The 19,001-nt window shown below is 37.2% G+C and overlaps 1 protein-coding gene across 1 annotated transcript; it reads right to left on the bottom strand.

The window, feature by feature from the left end:
- Nucleotides 1-39: 39 nt before the first annotated feature.
- On the bottom strand, nucleotides 40-13,158 carry LOC135595088 (DNA-directed RNA polymerases II and IV subunit 5A-like). The gene is made up of 4 exons (XM_065085609.1): nucleotides 12,875-13,158; nucleotides 5,965-6,144; nucleotides 5,711-5,824; nucleotides 40-355 (listed from the first exon to the last, which is right to left on the bottom strand). Exons 1-4 carry the CDS (start codon nucleotides 13,067-13,069, stop codon nucleotides 230-232), a joined length of 615 nt encoding a protein of 204 aa, XP_064941681.1. The 5' UTR covers nucleotides 13,070-13,158; the 3' UTR covers nucleotides 40-229.
- Between the last annotated feature and the right edge of the window lie 5,843 nt (nucleotides 13,159-19,001).

Raw genomic sequence — 19,001 nt, 5'->3', positions numbered from 1 at the left:
CTATAGAAACACACACACACACACACACAATCCAAGATATCACAGTAAAAGCATTTAATAAATGTTTTCCACACAGTCACACAAGGCTTTTATTTATTTGTTTATTCAGTAAAAATACAACATTAACAATGTAGCATTTATGGTTTGCTAGTAAGTTCATTTGGTGAGTAAGACCTTAATCAAACTATTGAAATCGTTTGCCTTACAACATAGGCAATCTCTGGTGCAGCTACACGACGTATCTGTAGGTAACATATCTCCCTGCAGTTTCACTGGGGCGAATGATCTTAACGACTTGTCCGCGCTTAAGACCATAGTATCTTGCAATGGGGTCAGTAACTTGAATACGAGGAAGCTGAGTGACACATCGTTTTAACCCAGGAAAACACACAGGCCATGTAAGAGAACCATTCCAAGAATGGGGATATTTAACTGAAATATTCTGCTCCCTACTAATATCTACTAATATTAACTTGCATGACAGATAAAGCCAGAGCTTCTGCAGTCCATTAGCACAAGAAACAAAATACATCCCAATGTTCACTTGTGTCATCAAGTAAAACCCAAATCATTTGACTGGTCTTTCTGTTCTAGGCCGCTATTTCCTTTTACATCTAATCTAAACAGCCACAACAATGTCAGAAGAGGATCTTATTGTTGTTTGGGTGTGATATTTCTTGACAGAGGCTAATACAACAATAATAATAATATCATAATTTTAAATTATTTGGGATCAGTTGGTTACATGAACATTTTATCATCATTAAATATGTAAAAAGTCATGTTTAATTGAGTTTAAAATATTTAAATCTTTATTTATAAATTATATTTTTTTTTAGGTCTTCGTATATCCCTCCTCGTATCATTAACATTAATCATTTCACCTCTTCTAAATATTATATCCGTAAGTCTCCTAAACATATGTTCATACCATCTTAAGCGATTATCTCTCATCTTATCCTATCTTTTCTTGTAAATAAAAAAATTTTTTTTCCTATCTTTCCTTGTAACTCCACACATTCATTTTAGCATTCTTATCTTAGCAACAAAATTTTTTTTTAATATATTTTTTCTTAACTGCCCAGCACTAGAATCCATAAAGCATTACTGGTTTAACAAACATCATATAAAACTTTTATTTTAATCTTAAGAGTATCTGATGATTACATAAGACTCTTGACACCCCATACAATTTGAACCATTTTATTTTCTCTATGAATAATATTTTTGTCAATCTCTCCATTTTATTGAATAATTAATCTAAGATACCTAAAGCTTATACTTAAAGGAACTTCTTCTCCATTTTACTTGATAATATTTTTTTTATCTATTTTTAGTATTACTAAAATTACATATCATAAATTTAATTTTAATTCTACTTAATCTAAAACTTTTAGTTTCTAAGGATCGCCTCCGTAACTTAAGTTTACAATTAATTACATTTAAATTTTCATCAACTAAGACTATATCATTAGTAAATAACATATACTATGGAGGTCTATTTTGTAAATGATTAATAAGTTTATTCGCTATAAATGTGAAAAGGTAGGAACTTAATACGGATCCTTAGTTTAATCTTTATACTAATACGAATCTTACTAGATATACTCTCTATAGTTCTAACAATGACAACTATATTTTCATACGTATCCTTTAATAACATCAATATAATTAGTGGATATACCTTTTTTTTCTAAAACCCATTGTAATAAATATTGAGGAACTCGATTTTCTCTAAGTCAATAAAAATCATATACAAATCTTTCTTTTTTTTCTCTATACTTTTTCATTAATTATCTTAATAAATAAATAATTTTCATAGTTGATCTTCCCGATATAAAATCAAATTAATTTTTTGAGACATTTATTTCAATCCTTATACTATTTTCAATAACTCTTTTCCAAAATTTCATAATATGACTCATGATTTTGATTCCTTTATAATTCGAATAGTTTTGTATGATACCCTTATTCTTGCAAATTAGCATTAAAAAACGTTTTCTCCATTCATCAAATATCTTTTTGAATCTCATAATTTTGTTAAATAAGCTAGATAACCAAACCACTCTCTAGTCTCCTAAGTTTTTCTAAACCTCAATAGCGATGCCATTAGGTCCCACTTTCTTAACTATTTTTATTTTTTTAAGGTGTCTTTTACTTCACTAACTTTAATTTTATGAATAAATATATGATTATTAAATCTACCACTATTATTTATTATTAAAACTAAGTCTTGTGTGGAATGTTCATTAAATAATTTTAAAAAATAATTTCTCTATCTTTCCTTAATTTCGTTATCATTAGCAATGGTTTAATGCATATGATAATACCTAAATTTTTACGCTTTCTTTTTCTAACTTTAGTAATTCAATATATATCTTTTTCACGACCTAATTTATTATAAAAATTTTCATAAGCTTTATATCTTGCCATACTAACCACCATTTTAGCCTTTTTTATATTCTTTATATCTCTTAAATTTTTCCTCATTTTTATTATTTTATTATTTTTTTAAATATAATCTTTTAGTAATAATTGTTTTTTGAATCTTCTCGCACCATCACCAACTCTCTCTTAAAGCTACACCTCTACCTTTAATTTTATCAAGGATCTCCTTTGTTAAGCTTTTAATTTTATTAGCCATCATATTCTAAATAATATTAATGTTATCGTCGTCTAAGTTTCAAACCGTCACCCTTTCCATCCTATTCTCAAAAATCATTACATTTTCATTTTAAAAATTTCAAATCTAGTCTTAGTAAATTTTTTTACTATCTTTTTTTTCTTTTATTTTCTACAACAAATATATAATATCATTAACCTATCTTGATTCATCAAACTTTTGACAAATTTAACTTTATAATTCTTACATATAACTTTCTATAAGAAATCAAATGTTCATCTTTCTTCTTAAAGCTAATATTTAGAATTATAAGTTCATACGAAGCTACAAAACTTAAAATCATACCACCATCTTCATTTCTTTTCCCATAATCAAAATCATATATCCTTTTATATTCACCATATATTTTCTCTACATGATCATTCAAATCTTCTATAGTTATAAATTTTTTTATTATAATATTCTCTTTGGATCTAATCATCCAATTTAACTCGAAGGGCATCAATATTTATGACATTCAAAATATCTAGTTCTTTGACAAATTTTAGAATATAATTATATCTCTAGATCTTTTCGCATCCATAATATTGTTCTTAAGATATTTATTAACAACAATTCCTATATTATTTTTTATTTAACTTTTTCATTATACCAAATTTTAAATCCAATACTATTAATTTCTCTAGATTTTTCTCCTGTCAATTTAGTCTCTTATAAGTAAATAATATTTATTGTTCTTCTGATCGTAATGTCTATCAATTCTAACCCATAAGCAGAAAAGTTCTGCTACTCTTATTCCCTTATTGGTCCAAAGCAATGAGAGAATCCTTGCATACTTTGCACCGTATTTGAGTAGGCCACTTCGAGGTAATAAAAGTTCTGCTACATAAACTTGACAGGTGTTGCAGTTATTCAAAATGCATATGGATGAAAAAAATACATGAGAATTTCTCAAACAAAAAAGCATGCTTTTTATTCTACCATGGATCGAAGAATTAGTATGCTTGATAACCAATATGCTAGAATGAGAATGAATAGTTAAAATCAAGATGGTCTTTTGTAAAGATACATCCATTAGCATTCATCATATCCAGAAAGGACTGAAGAACTAGAATGTGTGAAAACAAATATGCTTGCGTGAGAACACATGAAATTGTTAGAATCAAGATGTCTTTGGTTAAGATACATATATTAGTATGCCTATCCAGAGAAAGAGAACTGAACAAAAGAATTGAAAGCTAGTACTTATCACTAATAAACATTGGCATATGAAAAAATATACAATATGAAGTTATTTAGAAAATATATTTGCAAACAGAAAATATGTAGGACATCCATGAGAAGCTTTATAGTGCAAGTCATTTTGGATTTTAGCAAGTTAGCAACAAAAGAATTGAAAGCTAGTACTTATCACCAATAAACATTAGCATATGAAAAAATATACAATATGAAGTTATTTAGAAAATATATTTGCAAACAGAAAATATGTAGGACATCCATGAGAAGCTTTATAGTGCAAGTCATTTTGGATTTTAGCAAGTTAGCATCATGATGCTAAACATGATTTCCTTTAGTTTTGAGCAAAAATGAACCTATTGAGCCTTGTTAAAAGTTGATCATGATTGCAAAGCAGAGTTTCTTTTGGAGTATCATGCTCTGGTAAAGTCTTCTTTTCATGTGAGTATGAACATGCCATTTATAAAGTAAAAGGTGGGTGGCTAAAGCACAGAGTGTTGTTGAATTCTGTGTAATCACTAGGGGCAATTAAATAAAAATAATAATATGACAATTGTTAGGGGCAACTATAATTTTGGATCAAATTATTGGGTATTGTTAGGTGCTTAGGGCTAAGGAATTCAATTTTGTCCAGATCGATCCATACCAGCAATATTTACCAATCCACGTTTAAATGGGTTTGCAAACCGTCCTATTTCAGATGATTCGGTCTGTCCAGTCCATAGGTTTTTTTTCCCTTTTAAAGCCTTGTTACCTAGGGCTCATGACTCAGCATTCTCCACTATTTGTCGCTCGACTACCACCATCGTCCACTGCTGCTCGCACGCGTGTTGCTAGCCTCATCTATGGTACATCTCCTCTCCATCTCTTTCTCATCCTCTTTACTATCTACTCCCTACTTTCTTCTTCCTACTCTCTTTTTAATTCTTTCTTCTTCCTTCTACAGAAAGGTATCGAGGTATGTTCCAACATATTGTTTGTCGGTACAACCAAAACCGACTGGACCCACGCTCAAGCTTTGGACTGACATGAGTCCGATGTCCCATTGAAAACCTTGGCTAAGACAACTATAGCTTATAGATCCTAATGGGCAACTAAAAAATATTATGATCCCTACATTTTCAAAAGTTATATTATGATCCTTATACTTACGAAAGTGAAACATCGAGATCCCTATACAAGGTTAAAAAGTTAATTTTACATGATTAAAAATCAAGAAAAAAAGAAAGATTTTGTTGAAGCAACAGGATTAAATGTTTCACTTACGTTAATATAGGAATCGGGATGCTAAAGGTAACTAGTTATAGAAATAATCTGAATTAATCCGAAATAACATGTACGAAAAGTTTAGATAAGATAAGAATGTTAAAATAGATGTACGAAGTTGCTTGAAAATAATAAAAATAATTTCATAGTTTCATTCATGAACAATTAATTAGGTGTAGCCTAGAGAAATAAGCTAAAAATCATGTGTATTCTAGAAACAAAGATTCTTTCGAGTAAAATTCATATAGAAAAGAAATTGAGAGCAAATCATCTAAAGATAGTGCTAAATATATTCAAAGAAACCCTACAGACATAGTGGCCACATGTAGTGAGGCAATTAGTATTGATGTCGTAAAGAGAAAGAAGACCTAAAAACACTTTACTAAAAATAATAAAATGATATCTTTAATGTTCAAGATTTAACCAGATATATTGCCACTAATGCTAAAAGATCATGCACAAAGGTAAATACTTAGGACATTATACCTTGTTAATGTTGTTGTGTATCTAAAACACTCAATTTCCTTAAGTGTCGGTCAAAAAAATGAGACCAAGTCTTGGTAAATTGTGATCATGATGTCATACCTGAGTTTCTTTTAGAGTATAACGCTCTAATAAAGTCTTTTTTTCCTCGTTAGTAAGCATCTGATGCTCTGCAACAAGCACATGGTCTTTAATGTTCACCAGCAGCTCAGCCTCCTATTTTAGTGTCAAAAGTCATTTTCTACAATTTATTTTAGAGCAAAGATAAAAAGGAAATTGACCAACACATCATAAGATGAAAAGTATTCAAGACTCAAGAAATGGAGACACTAATGCAAAAATATTCCATTAATGACCTGAAAAACCTCCAGATGATACTTCGGTGATAGCTCTTGAAGATATGATTTTGCAAATGGAGTCAGATTTTGCTGAAGAACTAATATTGCTCTTGGCACACTCTCTGCTTTCATTAATTCAACATACATTTTAATGTGCTTCATACCAACCTTCTCATCATTTGGAAAGAAAACATATATCTGGTTCCATGGAAAAGCTAAGAATTATAAGAAGTTGAAAGTTTACATATCAATGAAAAATGAAGAGCCTAAAAGATATGCATCATTAAACATATCCAACTATGGTTTTCTAAATATATTAGTGGCTCTTAATAATGAATTAACACATTTTCCTTTATGATATCTGCTTGTAGAATGCACTGGCTTCCCACATGAGAAAGTATAAGATTTATTCAATCACATGCATATTCAGTATATCACAGGTAGTTCAACAATAATAACAAAGGTAACTCAAAACAGAATCCGGAGATTGATACTTCGGGTAATAGGAAAAGAGAAGCTTATTGTCCTGCAAATATCTAAGCCCAGTTTCAAAGCTCACATGAGAAAGTAGAAGACTTCATATATATATGTATATATATATATGTATATATATACATATATATACACACATATATATATATAACATTCCATAGAATATTCCCCCTCATTAACACACTATAAAAAACAACCTTAGGTTGGATAATTGAGATCAATTATTTTTTATTAAATTTACTCCACCCTTATTGCGATTGACTTGAGCATCGGAGGGATCAGGTAGAGAAACCCACTTAACCTCGGTCTTCATGCAAGTTAGCTGTGGAACACACACCCAAGTCCACCTCAACCGTCGAAGACTACTTGAGTAGTCCTAACCACAATTGTAAAACCACCGATGTTAGTTCTAGAACCGCTAGTTCTGGTTTCGATTTTGTCAGTTTCAATTCCAGTTTGAACTGATAATTTAAAAAAATAAATAAATAATTTATGATATAAAAAATCATAATTTTATTTTTAAATTTAAAAAGATTGATGTACATCCATAATGATTTAATCAGTGTAAATGTGTAAGGACATAACCAAAAAATGATATAAAATTGAGTAAAATATAAATATTTAATCGTAATTGCTACTAGTGCCAAATGTTTTGGAGCTGATAATCCCTTCAGTTGATATGTCAAATAGGAGATTCTTTTCTTCACGGACGATCTCTTGTTTTTGTTTCGCAGTGTTTATCTAATCGTCAAGGGAGGCTTGAGCTTCTATTGATTTGAGAGGCATGCTCGATCTTGTTTCATCTATGATACGGGGGTAATGCAGAATGGATTTTGAAAGAAAGCCGATAGTATAGTTGTATTTGCTGGAACAAGTTTTTCATATAGAAAAGGAATGAACTCATGATAATACTTTAATAAAATCGAAAAATAGCTCATCACCAAGTTTAAAATCACAAAGGGATACGAAAAGTTTACCACTCCCAAGAATAATAAACAAGGATACAGAACTGAAAACAAAAGACTCACCACTCAAGGAAACATCCAAGAGATACAAAGTTTAAGAGAGAACTCAAAGAGAGCTTCTACCAATATCATCAATTTCTAAACTTCTTTCTAACCCCTAAACATCAAAATAAGTACTAGTGCATGAAACAACCCTTCATGCATAGGGAATTACAAAATTAAATGTTTTACAGCTGGTAATTAACTCATTTAATGCATTCTTTGGTCATGAAGAAAAACACCTTGAAACAGCTGTAACCTTGTCTAAGGAATATGCTCATGAGTTGTCATATTTGAGTGGGCTGAGTTAAAGACTATGAGACAACATTATGGGCTGTAGAGAATACCATAGCATCAGCAAGGTCCACACGAGCTGATTGTAGCAAATTAGGTACTCCCGTATCAATCTAGTATCCATCTTCCCATGCTAAAAGTTTACTCGATAGCTACCGTTGAGATTGGAGTCACTAGTATTTCGCGATCTTTGCCAAATTTAAAAATGTTGTCATGTATCGCGCCCACCATTCTAAAATAGGAAACTCTATACCTGTAGCCAAGGTCTTCAATTTCAAATAATACCGCCCGGTACGGGCAGTACGTACCGATCCGTCAGTAGACCGGTACACGGACCGCCTGTTATCAAGCGGTATATATATATATATATATATAGTACCGTACAGTACCGAGCGAATGTCGAAACTCCGGTACAGTACGATATTTCAATCTTTGCCTGTAGCTATCACCAAACTTAAAAGATTTGTTAGATACATATCAAGCTCGGAGTTCGAGCTTGCGGATCCCCTTGATCTTTTTTGACTTTATAATAATAGCTTTTCTTCCTTCAAATTTTACCCTTGCTAACTTAATTAGTAGATTTAGAAGTTTCAAAGGTATCATGTTCTCTACAATAGTTAGCACTATAATAATCATATAAGTTATTGACCAATCTTTTAATATCTCTAATTTTATCACCAATATCAATATGTACTCTTAAACTTTCATAATAAATGGTTAAATAAACACCTAAGTCGTCTAATCTAAAACGAGAATAAAAAACAAATGCAACTAAATAAACTGATGAAATGTCAAGAAAATAATTTGTTCATTTTAATTTCATAGCCATTATTGTTATATTTAAATTATTATCATTTTCATATTCTTTTAATGTACTAATAATATTAATACAAACAACTATAAAAATATATGCAGTAGGATAATAAACACTAGACAAAGTATGTTGCATTATTAAAAACTTTTTGAATTTCTAGAATTCTTTCACACACATTCCAATGCTATGGATAGAAACAAACTTGCTTAATATTATTTGCAATAAAAGTGCATAATGATTCTTTATATTCAAAAGATTCTTTAAGCAAATAATTTGTAGAATTCCATCGAATAGGAACATCCCTAGGAAATTGTTAGGACTCTAGCTAGGAGAGTCCTAATTGAGAGGGACATTCATGTAAAACCTACCTAAGCCGACCCCTATTAAAGAGGTGAAGAGGCCGGCTAGGGTTAGGAGGTTGTTTCTTAGAGAAGAATTAAGAGTCGTAAAAGAATAGGAGTCTTGAGTAGAAGTCCTATTAGGAGTTGGTTAGAAGTACGAGTCTTGAGTAGGAGTCCTATTATGAGTTAGGGTTTAGAAGCCCTATAAATAGTCATGTATTCCTCCTCTTTTCATAAGCAATAGATGAATCTTTTCTGCAGCCTTTGAGCAGCAACTTGGAGGGAGGAACCCCTATAGAGTTCCAAGGAGGCCGATCCCCTAAAGAAATCAACCCCAAGTTTAGAATCTGCAAGGGTTCTAACACCTGGTATCAGAGCAGCGTTCTTGGCATCTCGCTGCCCTTCCACAGCCATCCATCAACCCTCCACAGCCGCCTAAAGCAATTATCACAATTGCTTAAAAGATCGTCGCCAAATTCCATCGTCATCTCCACCACCGCAGATCATCCTTTGATCTCCCCGTGAATTGCAACAGGTTCTGGTTTCCTACCTTACTGCTGCTGCAATTTAGTTATCCTTATTCAAAAATCCCAAAAAAATTGTTCCTATATTGCTGCATAAACTTTTCGTCACAAAGTTTTCATCTTTACGACGAAAGATACATTGCAGAATTCCAACCGCATAGCACTGTTTGTTTGATCTTGCTACTGTGTTTTTTCTATCCAAATTTCTACGAAATTTTTATGACATCTTTGACACTTCCTAACAGCAGATTTCCCTTTAATTTTATCAAAAAATTCTCAATATAAACCATTGATCTTTTACGTCTAATCTGCTATACTTGAAAATCTGTATTGTAAAATTTCAGCCGCATAACACTGTTTGTTTGATCTTGACACTATGTTTTTTTTGTCTAAATCTCTACGAATTTTTTATGATAGCTTTAACACTTCCTAACAGTAGATTTCCCTTTGGTTTTGTCGAAAAAATCTCAATATAAACCACTGATCTTTTACGTCCAATCTGATACACTTGAAAATCTGTGCTACAGAAAATTTCAGCCGCATATTGTTGCCTTAACCCATCTATTTGTAATCTTTTCTGAACGAAATTTCTTAGATACTTCATAGATCATCTTGGCTTTCATCTAAGATTGATCTATTGAGGAATTCATCTCTAAAAACAATTTTGTGTTGCTGCAAACTTTTGTCCTAAGCCGCTGAAATTTTTCGACGAGAATTCTGCTATCGCAGCTTGTACCAATTTCCTTGCTGTTATACTGCCGAAATTTTCTTGATTAAATTAGACATCCTTGCTGTCATATAAACTATGATTTTGCTGTCAATTCCCTCCTCAATTCTCTTAAGTTTTTTGGTGGAAATTTCGTCGAAAAACCGTTGTTTCTTCGACGACAATTTTGCTCTTACAAGACAGCACATACTTGCTACAACTTCCACTGATTTCTATTAAACCTTTGCTGCCATCTACCACAGATCCAAAACTTTCATCCACAGTCCTAAAAATGAGTGCTTAATCAAAGATGTGGGGAAGAGTGAGGGATTTGAGGGATATTTATAGGATTTTCGATTTTTTTTTCCTAAAATACCCCCAAAACAAACTGTTATGTGGTTGTTAGAAGGGGCAAATCTATATTTTTTTCAAATTTTTTATATTTTCAATTATAAAATGACCAGAATGGTTCAAACTGGAATCGAAACCAGTGGTTCCGGTTTCACAAAATTGAAAATCGGAACTGAATCGTGCCTAGTCGATTCCGATTGGGTTTGGAACTAGCAAACCACCAGGTTGGTTTAATTCCGATTCCCGCCCGATTAGATTCCCGTTTGAACCAAACCGTGGTCAGGTCTACGCTTGAGCCACCCAGTGACCATCTCACCTCTTTTGAGCACATGAGCTCAAATCGTGTCGAGCTAATTCGAGCATCACCGATATTTCCCCCATCTCAATTTTACCTCTTGAATAGGCTATCTTTATAGACCAACAGAGATACTAAAGAGACAATGCCAAAAGCATTGACAAACATAAGAGGTTCTAATTTATTTTGAGTGACATTTCCTAAGAAAATGCTACATGAGTGCTTGAAGATATAGTGATAGGAAGCATTCCCAATCCTCCATCTTAGGGACAAGGCATGCCTAAGGGAAGGTAATTGTTATAATACATATGTTTTGGGCCCCGGATTCAAGATCAAAATCATCAATGACATTAAAAAAATCCCCTCACATCAATGCCAACCATCTACAACTAGGGTAATCCATGCAAATTGGTCAAGTGGTCAAAAATAGAAGTAATACGATGTCACGTCACCAACTGACAGACCATGGTAGGATTATTTCTGAAGTTTCGATCCTATTTAGTTGCTTATTACTTTCTTTTTTGGTCAATTTCCATCTGGCACTTACATTTTGGATTGTTATACGTTTCCAGTTGGTGGTGAATTTATTTGTTAATTATTTCCTGATTGGGATGGAGCACTAGTTTTTTATATATTTCTAAATTGGCTGGCTTGGATTGCTATTGTTCAGTAACTGGTTGGATTTGATTGTTATTTGTAGTCTAACCAACCTCTATAACAAACAATAAAAAAAAAGCAACCAGACCTAAGGGAGAAGAACAATGGTCAGCTTTTAGCTTCTTTAGAAGCAACAAACCTTGCTTCACAATCTCATCCTAAACTCCTGATAATTTCTTGCCTTTGAAACCTTCACTCTCTTTCCAAATGTTTACTGCTGAGATAAGTTGCCTCTTGCTTTGAAGACGTGCATGCTGGGACTAAGGACATTGGTTTGTAGAGAAAAGTCATTTTGGAAAGCTAGTTTTGTTGTTTATTTCTGGTGGATCTATCAATCTCTGCTTCTTCAACACCAAGATCCTTGGGCTACGATCCTTTGTTTGTCAACTTCAGCCCATTTGCTCAGTTAGAATGATTATTCCTTTATGAGACAACCACACGCAGAACTATTGCTCATTCCTTGAGATAATATACTTATAATGTAGAGTTACCTTTAATACTGTCAGCGGATAACTTGACTAGTTAATTTAGGATCATCATAGACATCTTTATTTCCTGAAATCTTAGTTTTGCTTCAAGTCTATAGTCTATTTTAGTAGCTACTTTGATTTTGTCAAAGTTTTTATCACATTAAAGTTCTTACATTTGGAGATGTTTCCATAATACCACTGCTTCAAAAGTGCAGTTGACACAATCTGTCACTTGCTCGTGTGATTAAGGAGTGTCGATCCTCGTATTAACGTGAGAAAGGCAGCAACTCATCAAGTTATTTATTGGGCCTTTTTAGTACTTAAAGTATCTTCTTGACTCCTTCCTAATTTGGTTCTAATGCTCGGTAGCGCATAAATATTAAATTGCAGACTAACTTCAGTCACTTTATTACAGCAATAAAAACTTCTCTCTTGCTGCGCGCTCAAAATCCATGCATCTCCTCTTCCCCTCGCCAGGTTACTATGCCAACAATAAGCATGGGTAGGAGGACCAGGTCAAATTTGATTCTGTTGTGCCCTCGATGATGCATAATAGTAATAGACACTAAAAATGAATCTAACAAAAGTATCAGCCTGCAATGCTGAACTAAACAGAAACAATCCTAAACTTCACGACATTGGTTCGAGAACAATTTAAATCAACATAAGTCCAGCCACCACTTTTTATGAGCTAAAATATGTAATTTGATGCGTAAAACATTAAGAAAATGAACTATTGAAGCTAGTCACCCCACCCACCATACAATGGATAAAAAATCATGTCCCTTCAGAAAAACCACTCTGAACAATCTCAAGCAAAAAACAAGACAAAGGAAAATAGTGCATATCCGAGGCATTCAGAAAGAAAATTCCAACAAATCCAACACAACCGCCGCAAGAATCGAGCTAATTTACAAATCCGAAGTTAAATCAATCAAGATCCAAAAAGAAGAGAAGAAGCGAAGAACCAAAGAGAGGACCTGGTCAGTGGGGTCGTTCTTCCTGGACTTGTTGATGAGGAGATCCTCGCGCTTGACGCCCTCCCCGAACTTGTGGAGGAAGTCGAGCTTGGTCATGTTGATCTCGAAGTCCACCACCAGGTAGCCCCGATCCCTCAACATCTGCATCACCGTCCGCCGGATCCGGAACAGACGGCCAATCGTCTCATCTCCCATGGAAGCCGGCGGCGGCGATGTCTTCTCCTACCACTTACGCCAAGTCGACCAGTTATGACCACAAAGAAAAAGTACCTTCGCTTAGGGCTGGACATATTAATAGGAAAAGCTCGTCGTCCCCAACTTCACCGACTCCGATACAATGGGCGGAATCGCGGAATCTCACGGGCATACGACCACCCCCAGAGACTAACGAACTAATCGTCAAAAGAATATACGTATTCATATACGTATACGTATAATGGATCAATTACACATAAGGTATACGTATATGTTGTGTGGGAGTTGCCTCACACCTTTTACTGTACGATCATTATAATTTGCGCACATATTTACGTGTCATTAGCTCCTTTGGGATTATAAGTAGATTGATCCTTTACAAAGAAGGCTTAGACGATTAAAGCTAAATCCGCTGGCAATAGAGTGTCCCCATCTTTTGTCTATTTAATAATTATAACTGATTGAAAATGAAAACTTATTAGAGTGTCTAATATATTTTCTATCTCTTTTTTTAATGTAAAAAAGATCCCCATTCTTCTTTTTTATTATCTATAATTATGGAGGTAAATTATATCTTTTTTATCTTCTTGACTAATAATTAATATATGTAAATTAGACTTTTGAGACAATTATAGGTCCTTTTTTTTTCCATGTGTTTGTGCTAGTTTTATATATAGTATACCTCCTAACTTGTTTTTATCTTTATAATTAAGGAGAATCATCAAATGTGCCCCCCTTTTTTAATATGATATGTGTATTAAATAGAGACTTCTTTTCAGTATTTTCATTGTTTTATAACTTTTTTTATATTTATTTGAGTGTTGTTATTCATGTGTTCAACCACCTTCCATTAGAACCAAAGGACTAATTGATTTTGTGCTCAAAGAATAATAATATACCAATGTTCCTTTATGAAAAATTATATAGCATAATTTAAATGCCATGATCCGATTCTAGGTAGCTATATCAAATTTATTTTCTTACTTTTTTGTTGTTGATTATGTGAAATATATCACAATTTTAGCTTGTATACATTTAAATATAAGCAAAATTACATATAGCTATTCTATTATGTTTTAAAATTATCTTATTGCTGTTAGGACCGGAGCGGCACTAAGAGGGGGGGGGGGTGAATTAGTGCAACGGTAAAGTATGATAAACTTTCGACGATTTAAACACTTACGAAAACTTTGTACGATAAAAGCAACGTTTTGTTTGAAACTGTTTCGATTGCGTTTTAACTTGAAGGCATATGTAAGAAGGAGACAAAGAAGTAGAGCATCAAAATGAAGATGGTTTGCAGTAATATAAATGACAATAAGATAAATGCAAACCAGAGAAGATGGTAGTTTATAGTGGTTCGGTCAATCGTGACCTACATCTACTCCTCCAATTCCTCTTCCGTCGAGGCCACCGGCATCCACTAATGATCTTCCTTTACTAGGCGAAGATCAACCTCCTTCTTACATCCCTCTTACAACCTCTTACGAGTGGTTCACCCTTTTACAAAGATTTCAATGAAAAGAATGGAGGTGAACACTCAAGCTATTGAAAACAAGACTTTTCCTAAAGCTTTTCTTAACTTCTAGCTTCTCAAAAAGTTGTCTTCTCTGCTGAGAAATGAGGGGTATTTATAGGTCTCAAGAGGATTCAAATTTGGGCTCCAAAATTTGAATTCTCTTTGGTTTCCGAGGCCGGCGGTGCCACCGCCTTGTCACGGACAAACTTCTCAACAAGACGTTGGATGTAATGCTTATGTGTGTCCGTGTCTTTTGGCATGTTCATGCCCTGTACAGAATGTAAAGGGGCGGCCGAAGGCTTATAAGTCCCATTTTAGTTGGGTTGGTGGCCTCTTTAGGCTTGTAAATAAAGGTTGTGTCATGTGGACACGTGAGAGAGCTTTTCGGTCTGTAATGGACCATTTTACCCTTTGTTGTGCCACTGTTCAGAGCTTGTAAAGTCTGTTTGTAATTTGCATTGTCTATGAAGTGTTTTTCGGACATGTTTGCTTGTGGATCCCGTTTGAGGCGTTCTCTCTAACCCGTTCTCTCTTTTGAGGGTCCTAAGGGACAATGGGAGGCTTCGGGGAGGCTGACCTTTGCGGACGGACACGCAAGGGTGCCGCACGACTTAGGCAAAACCAGCTAAGTCCGTGTCATATGGTATCAGAGCGGGACAAGCACTCATAGAAACACTTGACATGCAAACGTGGGGGACCTAGCGGGGCTGCGTTGAGGGCAGTCAGCACACGCGCGACCGTTTGAGGGAAAACGGGCATGGAGATGTAGGGAAAGGAGTCGCTCAGAGGAGCGGGCATCCGAGATTGGCATTCAGAGGAATGGCCAACCCTTCGCGCAAGAGGCACCACGAGAACAGGCAAGCTTGGAAGAATTTGGAGCGCACAAAGGTTGGGATGGCTGAGTTTGAGCTACGGCTCAACGTTGACAACTATACTTGATGGTGCTCTAGGCAAGCGAGGCGCTTGGCAAGAATGAGACCATTCAAGGTGGAAAGAGTTGCTCAACGACCAAAAGAGTTATGCAAAGCTCACGGAGGTGAGGGGAATTGCTAACTCGAAGATTTTGGTACTCATGCATGGGCTTGTATGCGGACGACGGAATGTTCGTGGCCATCCCAAGGCGGCCGAGACTCGGCACCATGGAGCATTGAAACTTTCTCTTCGGCATGTGAAGGATACGTCCGTAGGCGGCTGAAGTGTGCAATGAGTTCAGCATGTTGCTAGACCTTGAGGGGTGCAGTGGGGGCTGTATTGACGGGGAGTCGCAATCTAGCAAGTGCGTTTGCAGGAGGCAGAACAATGCACAGTTTGTTTAGCAGATCGGAGTAGTCCAAGGGGATGGTGGTCTCCGAAACGAAGAGAGATGTTGCTCCAACGGGATAGTTATCCAGGAGGGATAAGTCTCGGCACTCCAGAGGGAGAATCATGTGAGACGGACTTCACATGTTGAGGAGGAGTACCTCACAAACAACAACTCCACGAAGCTCAATGGACCGAGCAAGCAGCGAGGAGTTGCCGCATGATCTCGCTCGAGAGAATGCATTGGTGGATGCATTGCGAGATCAAGTGGGGGAGCGACCTGAAGCAACTTAAATGAAGGCACACTTGGAGTCGATGTGGAGATCGGACTCAAGGGAGGGCTGACCCGTGGAATGGTGGGCGCGAGGGCCACCATCGACTCAATGCAGAAACGAGGAGCGGAGCAACTTGGGTGTAACTTGGCGAAGTACCCAAGCCGCATGAAGGGAGCCAGCAGAGAAGTTGGAACATGGAGCAGAGGCACAGTGCTTTCCTTAGACAGAGGTCAAGGACATGGAACTCTTGCAGAGGCAAGAGCAGGATCATGTTGTTCCATGGGTCCTTCATTCTGACGGAGTGGACTCATCTTGCATGGTGCCAAAGACGAAGGGAGCTTCGGGGCACATGCACCTTATCTCGGAGAAGCATTTGATGGAGGAACTAAGGCGACTCAATTTGCGGAGGCGAAGTTGGGTTCAGAAGGCCTTAGCACGGGGCAAGAGGACGCAGAGGCGGGTACTCTTGAAGAATATGCCACAGTGTTGCCATTCGAGTTGCTATGAAGGAAGCGGTGCGCAGCGGAAATTGTGCTGGTAGGGGCAGAGGCCCAGGATCCAGGCAATAGTGCACAAATTACAGCGAAGTCGGCGGACTTCGGGAGCTACTAGGCGACGGACTGTCCTAGAGCGGTGCTTCATCTAGGTGTGACCCAAGAGTGGGTGGATGAAGATCGATTGCCAAAGGAGCGAACAAAATCGAAGGTGGAGGAGACCCTGCGATGTATTGGCAGAGGCCACACAGCGGAGGGTTCACAATTCGAGTTTATTCCACAAGGATCAGAATGCAATGGAGATGTCACCAGGAGGCGACATGGTGCAGCGGATCGTGGTGGAACAGTTCGATGGCAATGCGATACACACGACCTTGTCCCGTGAGGGATGTGATCATATGGAGGTATGATCGGGAGCTACTGGGAGCTCCGCTTTGGTGAACAACACGACGGCAAGAAGGGCTATGGATTCAAGGAGTGAAGGCCATGGTACCGCAGAGGCGGGTCTTCCGGGCGTGCACCGAATTTTGCATCGGATGAAAACCTTGGTCATCAGCATATGGGGGCTGGGTTCCACCAAGGGAAAAGTTCGAATGTAAGTACCAGTGAGTTCCATGGGAGGGACTTGATCATGCAGAGGTATGATCAAAGCAGCTGGAGAGTTGGACTGCTCCAGAGCTCATATTCGCTTAAGGGAGCCCGGCAAGTCAGAGGACAAGGCCGAGTAAGCGAACGTTGCTACCAAGGAAGCTATGGAGAACAGAATCGGTGCAAACCCTACAATGTAATGGCAGAGGCCATGCATGGGAGTGCAGTCTGTCTTTCCATCGACCAAACAGACTGCTTGGAGAACACAGAGGTGTTGAAGCAGGGGGTCGAAAGGGGCGAGGAAGCGACGATGAGTCCAGAGGGACTTAGCTACCCAAAGTCAAGCAATCAGTTAGAATGGAGGTGGACTCAGAGGAGTGCCACGGAGACATCTCTACTGATCGTGAAGAAAAGGGATTCAGATGCGAGGCGACGGATAGTAGGGCCATGGGCATGGCAGCGCCATGGTACCGCAGAGGCGGGACTTCCGTCAAAGTCATTGATCCCTTGCTCTCACGGAGGGAGAGCGTTTGGTCGTGAAAGGGGCCGAGGAGGTGGAGTATGCAGAGGCAATCTCCAAGTACCGAGACAAGGCTGAAGGGCAGAGGCCAAGAAACTTCGTAAGACCGGTGTCAACAAGTTTCTCATCAAGATAGCCGTAAGTGAAGGACTTCGGGTCATGCAAGAGTGCACGACCAAGGAACGAAGCAAGCAGTACGCGGTGCTGTACCTTTGCTACTCAGTGGAGTAGGCGGCAGGGTTGATGGAGAAGACGGTACAATCCCAGAGGTGACCTCATCTATTAGAGAATTACTCCAAGTTGGGGTGGAAACTTCCTGCATTCCAGAAGTTCAATGGCTTTGAGAAGGTGAATCACAGTAACTAACTCAACGCAAGGAGTGCAAACACTTCAAGTGCTTCAGAAGTGTGAGCAAAGAGCAGGCGAATACCAGTAACCAGCTCGATGCATGAAGTACAACCTCGAGGAGGCGGGCGAATTCAAGTAACCTTTGCCTTCTCAACTCTTAAGAGAATGGGCGAAACCGAGTACCTCAATTCTCTTATCTATCCAGCAGAGGAGCTCTGCACAAGTTCAAAGACCCTTCGAAGATAATGGAAGACAATAGTTGTCAAATCCTCACCAACGGTGATCAGTGCTACTGAGAGTAGATTGTCCGCTTCATTTCCCAACGAAATGCCAATCGAAAGCGGAAGTGATGCGAACCTACTTGGATATGACAACTAACTGAAAGAAGAGTCAATGAGCAGATTTTGTGGAGGAAGGACCCAAAATTTCAGAAGTTTGCGAGGCGATGCTCGTTAAAAGCTCCAACAAGCATCCACCCAGTTCAAGCAGCATGTGGAAATTTTGAGAGACTGGCGCAGTAAGGATGGTCTTTTCCTTCATTTGGTGGATCCGCAGGAATCAACGAGGATCAACACAACTCAACCAACCCCACACCAGAGTCAGAGACATTGGCGAGTTGAAGAAGCATGGCGGATCAAAGGTTCGACTACTCAAAAAAAAACAGCAGCGGAGAGCAGCTGGGAGCCAGGAGGCGCATTGCAGCTGGAGCAGAAGATTGAAGACTCAGCAAAGGCGAAGAGTTGCAGTGTTCACAAAGGCTTCGACGAGGACGTCGAAGGGATAAGTGGGGGAGAATGTCACGGACAAACTTCTCAACAAGACGTTGGATGTAATGCTTATGTGTGTCCGTGTCTTTTGGCATGTTCATGCCCTGTACAGAATGTAAAGG

This window comes from Musa acuminata, chromosome BXJ1-2 (assembly GCF_036884655.1).
Source record: "Musa acuminata AAA Group cultivar baxijiao chromosome BXJ1-2, Cavendish_Baxijiao_AAA, whole genome shotgun sequence".
In the NCBI taxonomy this organism is placed as follows: domain Eukaryota; kingdom Viridiplantae; phylum Streptophyta; class Magnoliopsida; order Zingiberales; family Musaceae; genus Musa; species Musa acuminata.
The sequence above is the reverse complement of the archived record's forward strand: the minus strand, read 5'-3'. Positions and strand labels throughout refer to the sequence as shown.